Here is a 10448-nt window from a genome sequence, read left to right as displayed (position 1 = left end):
TGTGATGTCACCTTGCCCATGCAGCAGCCTCTTGCATACTACCCAAACTCTACTCCTTCCATGCAGACTGCAGCTGCTGAGACTTTGCCACTCAAGAACCTACACCAGTGGGCCAGTGTTGTGGCCTGACAGGTTACACTGCTGCCTGCAATGCTGGCATCCGTATGAGCACTGGTTTGTGTCCCAGCTGCTCCATTTCCCATTCTTGCTGATGGCCTGAGAAAGCAGCAGAGGGTGGTCCAAGTGTTTTTTTGGCCTCTGCTACCCATGTGAGAGATCTGGTGGCAACTTCTGGCTCTTGGCTTCCAACTGGCCCAGCTCTAGCTGTTGTGGCCATAGGGGAAGTGAACTAGCAAAGATCTTTCAATATAATCATCACATCCAACATTACCACTCCCATTATGTATCTGAGATTCACATGACACTTCTAAAACTAAAAAAAAAAAAAAAAAAAAAAGGATAAAAAAGAAAAAAGGAAAAGTAGAGAATAGAATAAGGACATGGAAACGCTGCTCTGCCTCAGAGTCCACTATTTTGACCATTCAATGAAACCTTGCCCCAGTTGCCCAGATTACATGCAATGACCTCCTCACAGCCTGCTGATGGCTTTTCTCTCGGGAGCCAGCTCACACTCATTCTTAATTTAAATGAATCTTTTCTCAACTTTCTCCATGTCTCTTCCTTGATTTCCTTCTCATGTGGAGACAGGAACTTGGACCAAGTCTAACCAGAACACGGCAGCCACCAGGCAGAGGAGATGGCTTCCGGTGACCTGTCACTCCCAACTGCCTTTCTAACCAGAACGCAGCAGCCACCAGGCAGAGGAGCTGGCTTCCGGTGACCTGTCACTCCCAATTCCTTTCTCTTTCTCCTGCATCTATGCTTGTGCTAATCCTACCACCCACACCCGCCCGGTCCCCACTAAGAAGCTTGCTTTCTCTTGTGCGATGGCGTGCGTCTGACAAAAGTTCTCCTGAGTGACCGGCACTTGAAATCCACCAAGTAATAAGCTTCATGTCGTTCTTAAACATTCCCTGCTTGTGGCCTGGGAAAGCAGTGGAGGATGGCCCAAAGTCTTGGGATCCCATGCCCTTGTAGGAGGCCCAGAAGAAGCTCCTGGCTGCTGGCTTGGATCAGCTTAGCTCCAGCCGTTGTTGGATGCTTGGGGAGTGAACCAGCGGACAGATGATTATTCTCTCTGTATCTCCTTCTTTCTGTATATCTGCATTTCCAATAAAAAATAAAAATATAAATCTTTTTTTTTTTTAAAGAAGAGAGAGAATACTACAGAATGAGTAATTTGCAACAAACACATTCACTTGGCTCCTGGTTCTTGAGGCTGATTAAATCCAAGAAAAGGAGTTGGCTCTGGTCTGGGTCTTCTGGCTGCCTCAGAACCTGACAGGACACATTACACAGATGAGAAAGCAAGAGAAAGCGCCAGAAGGAGCAGAGGTTGGTTTTGTAACAAACCCATTCCTGGGATAACACTTGCCCACCTCCCAACACTGCTGCATCCTTCACTGCACAAGAACTTTGGAAACACTCAAACCCAAGCGTGGATCTAGGGCCATCAAAACACACAGCAAGAGTGCTCTGATGATCTGTTGTGTAGCAATCTACACAACAAAATTAACAAGCAACACAATGTCTGAAAACCAAGGGTCAGGTCACATTCATCTACACAGATGCTGGAAATTCAAAGGTCTCACTCTCAAGTCTGGTCCCCGGGTGTTCTGCACATGGTATCTCCCCATTGTTAGCAAGCAGCCACATACTATGGGCATCTCAGGGTAGTTGCACTTGGGTTATGGCAATTGAATTTTAAAGGGAAGCAGGTGAACTGGTAAATACCAAAGCTGACATCTCTTACGTCCAAGCCTTAGAAATTACACTGCATCATTTCTGCCACAAGTCAGGAATTAAATCAGGGGAAGAAAAAATAGATTCCAATCGATGTGAGAATTGGAACTTGTGGTTATGTTATTCCACTATAATTGACATTTAATTGGCTATTTAGGAAAAAAACTTTTCATTGTAGGAAGTTTTATTTTAGACTATATTGCTCAATTTAAAATCATTAAGCTATTTAGATTTTCTATTTCAAGTTATCATTTTTGGTAAGTTATATTTTCCAAAATGTTTTTAAAGATCTATTTATTTTTATTGGAAAATCAGATATACAGAGAGGAGGAGAGACAGAGTAAGATCTTCCATCTGATGATTCACTCCCCAGGTCAGCAAGGAACCAGGAGTTTTTCCTGGGTCTCCCACGCAGGTGCAGGATCCCAAGGCTTTGGGCCGTCCTCGACTGCTCTCCCAAGCCACAAGCAGGGAGCTGATGGGAAGCAGAGCTGCTGGGATAGAACCGGCGCCCATATGGGATCCTGGTATGTGGAAGGTGAAGACTTTAGTCACTAGACTAGCATGCCGGGGCCCAAATGTTCTATCTATTTCATCCAGCTGTTGAATTTATTGGCAAAAACCTATTTGTAATATTGTCTAATCATTTTTTTCATGTTGGTAAGATCTATAGTTATATCTTTTTTTCATTCCTGATGGTGTCAATTTTTTTTTTCTTTGCTTCTCATGCTTTTCTTAATTAGCTATATAGAATTTTATTAGTTTTATTAAAAAAGAATTCTTTTTTAATTACAAACTGCTTTTTTCTACATATCAACCTGTTTGGGGGTACTTCTTGAGGGTATTAGTACAAAAACAATCTAATTTCTGATAATTTATATAATAAATCACTAAGTTATCACTCATTAATTGCTGCCATAGTATTCTATACGTTGGAGATTCAAGATTTATTTTATCATGGGCATTTTCTATGCATCTTTTTTTTTAATGACACCAGAATCCTAAAGCCAACATCTTTTGTGCCTCTATGTGCACGTGTCAAACACCAGCCCCTCAGACATTAAATTGTTATATATCGTTGTATGATAATCTTACTTCTTTTTGTTGATATTGAGAGGCAGGTGGCATTGACTGGCAACAGAAATATACATGTGACCAAGTGTTAGGAGTCCACCCCAGATCTGCAGTCAGAAGCTGCAATTTAACGAGGTCCACAAAGAAGTTTGCCTGAATAGTAGAGTCTGGGGTCCTGTGATCTGTTTCCCAAGTTCCTACAGCTAACTGGCATCTAACAGCTTCCCTTGACTCAGCTACCATTTCCCCTTATCATTCTGTGTCCTTCCTAGCATCTCCCTGTGACAGTCCTTTAATCAGGCACTCAGGACACAGTCCTCAGAAAACTTGCCCTTCTCTACTAGGGTTAATGAGTGTTTGTGGTAAAGATACAGGACTGCATGACTGCTTGGCGTTCCCCCTGGGGGTCTGGAAATCTAAATCAACTTTGCAAGGAATGGGGCATTAGTCATCACCCTACATGGCATGTTTGGTCTGGGTGGGACCATGGTAGCACTCAGTTCTTCAGGTCACAGAAGAGATTGGTGTAGAGCATGCAGGAGGGAGGAGCTGCTTCTGTTTCTCCCACACGGGTGCAGGGTTCCAAGGCTTTAAGCCATTCTCCACTGCTTCCCAGACCACAAACAGGGAGCTGGAAGGAAAGTGGAGCTTCTGGGATATGGACTGGCAGCCATATGGGGTCCCAGTGTGTGCAGGGTGAGGATTTAGCCTCCAGGCTATTGCGCTGGGCCCCTCAATTTTTAACTTTCATTAGTTTATAACTAATTTAATATGATTTATAGATACAATTATAGAATATGATAGTCCCTTCCTCCCGTGGGGGTATAGATAATGGCTATAAACATGAATTGAATGGGGAAATGGCCATTTTGCCCATATACAGTAAATCTTCAAGTAATTTCAGATCATTAAAGCTACGCTGGTATAACAGTCTTTTAACCACTGGTTTGGCAAAGGCACGAGACAAAGTTTTATGGAACTGTATTTTCAACAATGCTGACACACACAGAAATTTCCCCATTTCTTTTTTTAAATTTTAGCTTCCACATATAAAGGAGAACGTGCAGTATTTGTCTTTCTGGGTCTGGCTTATTTCACTCCATATGATGTCCTCCAGTTGAGTCTGCTTTACTGCAAATAGCAAAATTTAATTCTTTTTTTTAAAGCTGAATGATACTCCATTTTCCCCATGTTTTAATCCATTCATCTGATGGAATCTAAATTTTGACTGTGGTGAGGAGTGCTGCTGTAAGCACACAGGTGGATCTCTGTAATAGGGGCAGCACTGGAGGAACTGCTCCCGCTTCCCGTGGTTCTGTTCCACACCAGAGAGCACCCGCTGTCTTTGAGGAACTCCTAGTGTAGCTGAAGGAGCCTTAATCTCGCCCCATTGAAAAGCCATAGTGATGATGCTAGGCTGAGCCTGAGTGGCAGATAGTTGGCAGGCATTCTCAGAGGGCGTCAGGAAGACAGAGCAGGGGAACTGCTAGGATTGGACCATGTCCCCAAAACTTACCTGCCTGACCCCTCCTCTCTAGAGTAGCAACACTGGGAAGCAGGATTAATGGGAGGGGGTGGCTCACGGAGCCTTGCGGGCAGGCTGCTTTGCCCGGCAGTGGGATCCTTACGAAGGACAACCCACACACCCAACCCCCTCTGTGTGCTGTCTCTCTGGTTTTCTGTCACAGGCTGACGATTCCTGCTGGGCTTCCCAGATTCCCAGCCACCCCACTGCAGCGGGCCAGGCCCACCAGGGCACGGAGCCATCCACCGAAGTCTAAAGTTAGGGGTCGCGGGCTCCCTAAAGGCAGGAGGCATGCCTAATGCCTCCTTTCCCAGTGCCTCGAGCAGAGTAGGCACCAAGTTAGGCAAACAAGAGGAATAGCTGCAGGGTAGTGGGTGGCAGCTTGTCGGAAAGCAGGTTGACGTTTCCAGGAGCCAGGCCCCTGCCGCAGCCTGAGGTGACTACACACTGACACCCCCAAGGACAGCAGAGAATGTACCTTTGGCTGACAGGCCCTGGGAACCCTCCTCTCCCCTTGGCCTCTCACCTGCGAGGAAGGATTGGAGGAAGACCAGAGTGCACCTGCAAGGTGGCACTTCTCTCCCCACTGGACAAAATCTGCAGGCTCTCAGACAACTCTCAGCTCCTGACAGGCCATGTCAAGGGGATGAGGCACCGATGCAGACGTGCTACAAGTCAGTTTACCATCTGACTCGGTCGGGCCAGTCTCACCGGTTCCACTAACCTGTCAGTCTCACCCAACGCCCACAGAGAAGCGCGCCTGAAGGGATGACGTCTGCGCGCACCTGATGCGGCGTGGCCCGGCACGCGCACGCGCACGCACACGCCCTACAGCACCGCCCGCTCCTGCCGGTGGACAATCCACGCATGCGCGGCCGGCGCGGCCTTAAGGGCGGCGGCGGCTCTGGGCAGCCCAGTCGGCCTGGCAGCCGGCTTCCAAACTCGGCCCCGGCGCCTGCGCGGCTGCGGCAGTGGTGGCTATGGCGGCGGAGGAGGAGGTGGACTCGGCAGACACCGGCGAGAGGTGAACGCGGCTAGGCCATGGGGGTCGGGACAGGGCTGTAGGGCTCCTCAGCGTTGGCTGTAGGGGCCGGGCTCAGTGGGTAGCGCCGAGGATCCGTAAGCTGCTGCTGGGTCGCGAATCCACGGAGCAGGGAGGAGAAGCCCCGGCCACCTTGACTGCCCGCACCATGGAGCCGCCCAGATGTTGTGTAAGCGGCTCCGAGGGGGCGAGGTGACCGAGGCGTCCACGCCCGCCCTGATCCTCCGCCAAGCGATCTCGGGTGTGCCCCGGCCGACCCCGCACCTGACCGGGAAGCCCTGAGATGGCCGAGTCCCTGGGTCCACTTCTCCGGGTCCGGCTTCCCGAAGTGCCCGGAGAAAGGGGCTGGATGGAGGAGCCGCAGGGTCGAGCGCGCTGCGGGCCCGAGAAAGTTAGGGGCAAGGACAGCGCAGAGCTCGCGGACTCTGGGTGGAAAGCAGGTGGACACTTGCGATTGGATCCCGAGTTCAGAAGTGATCACCCATCTTTCACATGCAGAGCCTTTGCTGGCCAGCTCTTCCCTGCCTGGCTTGTTGTTGTTAGTTGGGTCGTAGTTTCTGTTTTCAGATGAAGACGGGTACCTGAATCGTTGTGCAGGTTACAGGACAGATAACTAACAGGAAGTGTTTGGAATATACAGAATGCCGAGTTTATTGCTTTTCTTACATGGGAAGAAGTTCATGCACTTGTTAGCAGAATAGTTAGTGGATAAGTTATTTGTTATGAAGATTGTTTATTGCCTTGTTTGCTCGTTTGTATTGGGGGGACCTGTTTTTAACACCCTCCCTCCCCACCCACCGGCAATGTGCGTTTAATACTTGCTTACTTGTCTACTTCAGATGTTTGAAAAAACTAGCATGGGGAAAGTCAGAGATATTGAAACCCAGGAGATGGAGAAATTGTACATTTTAGATACTGGGTTCTTTGGGTCTTGTTTGTGATGAAGGGGCCATTGCTCTGGTGTGTTGATGACATCCTTGTTAACTAAGGTGGGATGCTGAGGGTCTCCCAGATGCAAGCAAGAACATAACAGGTAACTTGTGTTCCCATGTGGTTTGTGAAAACAGTGTTGGCTGTTTGCAGATGTGCTGTGAGGTGAGTCCTTTGGGCTCAGTGTTGTTGTGATGGTGGGAGGTCCCTGAGGGCAGCATTTAAACAGCTGTCCCTGGACAGCAGTAGCAGTGGGCCTCCCTGGTGGTGCTGGCGTACCCTGAGCAGTGGCCAGTGCCCACGCTGATAGGACCTTCGGAACTACATCAGTAGGTGAATAGGGAAAGCTAAGCCCAGGCTCCTGTTGGGTGTTGCCCAAATGTTGTCAGGGGTGGGGGTGGCTTGTGCCTGGGCACTGTTCCCATTTTGCAGTTGGAACTGCTGCCAGCTAGTACTAGGACTGGCTGGTTGGAGTCCTTCAGCTGTCTGAATTCAGGCTAAGACGTGTTCCCCGTATTTCTGCTGCTTCTCATTTGGATTAGATGTTTGAGTCATGTTCCCTGTCCCTAAGACATCTGGGATTTGGTTGGGGAGGGGATACTAACTAAGGGAACAATTCTGAAGTAGTCATTTGAAGTATAGAATTCTTGTGTTTTCCTTTGTGGCTTTTAGTGAAGACAGGCTTGCCAGGGAAACATTTGGCTTTCAACATCCAAGCCTTTCCAGTTGCAATACAGTTGAAAAAGCTAAATGTACCAGAATACGGTAGACTTCCGTGAATTGTTGTAAGGCTGGCCTAGAGAATCATGAAGTGTCAGTTGAGTTTAAAGGAAAGCTGCCATAGAGTTGCTGAGTTGCAGGGTTGTGGAGCTGGAGTTGAGTTATACTAAAAGGCCACTTCTGTATTTTCTGTTGTTTTGCCAACCTTTGGCAGGTTGAAATTGGCCATGGTGGAACTATTTAAATCATCAGATGCTATAAATAAAGTGTAAAAGATTCTCTTCTCCCTTCTGAGTTTCTGTGGGTTTGTTAACACTGGGTTGACACTGTAGTTTGAATGTAGCTCTTTGCCTTGGAGGCAGAGTAAGTTTTTCTGTTTTGTCTTTTTGAAAGATGACAAGATGTGCGTCTTCTTCCCTCCTCCCGTTCTGAAGCCCTTGCCTTCTTAGGACCAGGACTTCTTAATAAAACTCACAAAACCCCTCAATGCCACATCCTAGTAGCTTTTTATGTTTCTCAGTACTTATCTTTCCTGGCTCCTGTAATGATGGCTACTTCCTTTTGAAACTCTTTTCTAGCATGTATATTCTTTCTTACCCTGAGAGACAGCTATTTTTATTCGATTCTCTTGTTTTTCTTGTTCTCTGAAGGTTGTCAGCCATCCCCCAACATTCTGTGCTCATCCTTGATGAACTCCCATGTCTGTGAAGGGGACACAGGGTCTCTTTTTCTTTCTGGTTCTCTTCAGTGCTTGGTGGAGTCCTCCAGTAACATGTCCAGACTCTTGCCTTGGGCCTTTCTTCCATCAGACTACAGTAAGCAAGCCCAGTTCTTCCAGGGGATTTCTGTTTTGATCAGGGTAGTTGCATTCTTGTGGTCATCCAACATCCCAGCGGTGACGGTGCTGTCTTTTCCTGTCCCATGTCCTTTTGTTGCCCATAAATATCAAATGTGTTACTTAGTTGAGCAGATTCTAAATGGATGGTCTGTAACTGGGAGCCAGCCTGGCTCAGCCTCCTGGGTTCCTCCTCCCCTTGGTTAGGACAGCTTTGGTAACATGCTTGCTGTGTAGCTCATTTCATGGGTTGCTTCACATTTCCAGAAGGCAGGGTCTAATTTGTAGCACTGCTGCACGTGGAGTGGCTTTTTATGTGTTCTCTCTCACATACATTGGCTTTATGATGGGTCCTTAGGCTGACATCAGAGCCCATCCTAGCCAGCATGGCTCCCATTTAGCTTTGGCATCTTACTTCCTCGCCGGGCACTGGACTCTTAATTAGAGCCTGGCTGTATCTCTCTTGTTTCCTAAACGTTCCTTGCTCACATCCTCTGAGTGACTTGGATTATGTTCTTTTCTCTAATACAAGGTGGTGATCTCCTTTCTCTGAAGGTACACAGTGTTTTTCTGAACCTTCTTTGTGGTACTTGTATCAGTATTTCATAATATAGTTGTGAGTTTGCTGGATCAGCTCAGTGAGGACAAGACTTTTGTCTTACTGGCCTGAAGGGACTTTATCAATAGTAAACTTCAATACAATTTTACTAAACATCTCAACTGTTATAAATTATGCTGATGCAAGCATGAAGATCAAAAAGAGTTTTATATATGAGAGTACTTTGGAAAGTTTATGAAACATTGAAATTGAAAGAGTATTTTGATGCAAAGTGTTTTGAATATTCATGTGATCTCCTGTATACATTGTAGCTGTGTTGAAAGAAAAATTAAGATCATGAACTCACATTGTGCTGGGGAGGTTGGCATAGGGTTGTTTGCCCTGACCTTGGATGAACCAACCCATACTTCGCTGTTTTTTCCTGCCTTCCAAAAATGCCAATCACAGACTAACAAATGCAGAATTTAGTCCTATGACAAAGAACTTGTTAACAAAAAAAGTCTCAGAGGTGGTCCACTCAATTGAAAACAAAAACAAAAATCACTGAATTAAACATTTTAGAATGACACATGTTTCTGAATGAGGCTTTAAAGATATAATTTAGGGCCCAGCGGCGTGGCCTAGCGGCTAAAGTCCTCGCCTTGAATGCCCCGGGATCCCATATGGACGCCGGTTCTAATCCCGGCAGCTCTGCTTCCCATCCAGCTCCCTGCTTGTGGCCTGGGAAAACAGTCGAGGACGGCCCAATGCATTGGGACACTGCACCCGCGTGGGAGACCTGGAAGAGGTTCCAGGTTCCCAGCTTCGGATCGGTGTGCACCGGCCCGTTGCGGCTCACTTGGGGAGTGAATCATCGGACGGAAGATCTTCTCTGTCTCTCCTCCTCTCTGTATATCTGACTTTGTAATAAAAATAAATCTTTAAAAAAAAAAAGATATAATTTATTTATAATAAGTCTTCTGAAAGACATTGGTTTAAAAATAACTTAGATTAGTTACTTAATTTTTTACTCTAACTTCATGGTTCTATAATTTCCAACTACTGATTGTGCATTATAAACGAGTTGTGGTTTTATTGGAAATATTCATTTTGAGATGCAGGTGTTTATAGTTTATCATCTAGTAACTGACTTATTGAGCAAGATCAATGTAAAACTACACCTGTAACTTCTTCAGGTATGTTTGGTGATGAGCTCATGAAGGTGTCTGATTCCAGAATGGTTTGTTTATTGTATGGCAGGAAATAACAGGAAAAATATTTCCACCACTCTGACTTGTCTTAAAGCACTGATTTTTCCATTTCTGGGTCTTTAAAAGTTACAGGTTAGAAGGCAGAGGTGCTAAAAGACTTTTAATTAATGTTTAAAACAAAACATAAAGTAGTGGGGTTATATTTGACAAATCTCATTCAGTGATAAGATTGCCTGTATCTATGACTTATCTAAATAAATGACATAAAATTAGCCATTAAAATTGTAATTGTATCAGATAAACTCCATGTTTTTTTTTTTTTTTCTGTTCCCCAAGAATGGGATTTAGGAATTCAGTTCCCAAAAAGACTTTGGTTGCCCAAGTGTTAAAATTTCCAACTGGGAATGTTCAGTCATTCACTCTTGAGGAATTAGTTCAGAGGCATAGTATATAGTCATGCATCTTAATTAATGTGCATATTATAATTAAAATAAAAACCTCACATTTTTTTCTAAATGAAGCCAGATGCTTTGTCTAGGTTAGTATGAAGCAAACATGCATTGTTTCTTTTGATTGTGTCAGTATGTGGATGGCTATTTTAAACGTAAGTGTATTACAATGAAATCCTCTTTGCTTATAACCTAATTAGAAATGTTATTTTAAGTTTCCGAGAGAGTGTGGAAATTGTCCAGACTTCTGTACATTTTCTT

General features: G+C 45.6%; 1 protein-coding gene across 1 annotated transcript in view; it reads left to right on the top strand.

The window, feature by feature from the left end:
* The first annotated feature begins 5323 nt into the window (after positions 1 to 5323).
* The window catches only part of ABHD5 (abhydrolase domain containing 5, lysophosphatidic acid acyltransferase), a 33629-nt gene continuing 28504 nt past the window's right edge, over positions 5324 to 10448 (top strand). Inside the window, exon 1 of the mRNA XM_004581396.3 lies at positions 5324 to 5486. Within this exon, the coding sequence (XP_004581453.1) occupies positions 5443 to 5486 (44 nt within the window). The 5' untranslated portion in view covers positions 5324 to 5442. The remainder of the gene's footprint in view (positions 5487 to 10448) is intronic.

Source organism: Ochotona princeps, chromosome 21 (genome assembly GCF_030435755.1).
Source record: "Ochotona princeps isolate mOchPri1 chromosome 21, mOchPri1.hap1, whole genome shotgun sequence".
Classification (NCBI taxonomy): Eukaryota; Metazoa; Chordata; class Mammalia; order Lagomorpha; family Ochotonidae; genus Ochotona; species Ochotona princeps.
Note: the sequence above shows the minus strand (reverse complement) of the source record. Positions and strands in the feature narration are given on the sequence as shown.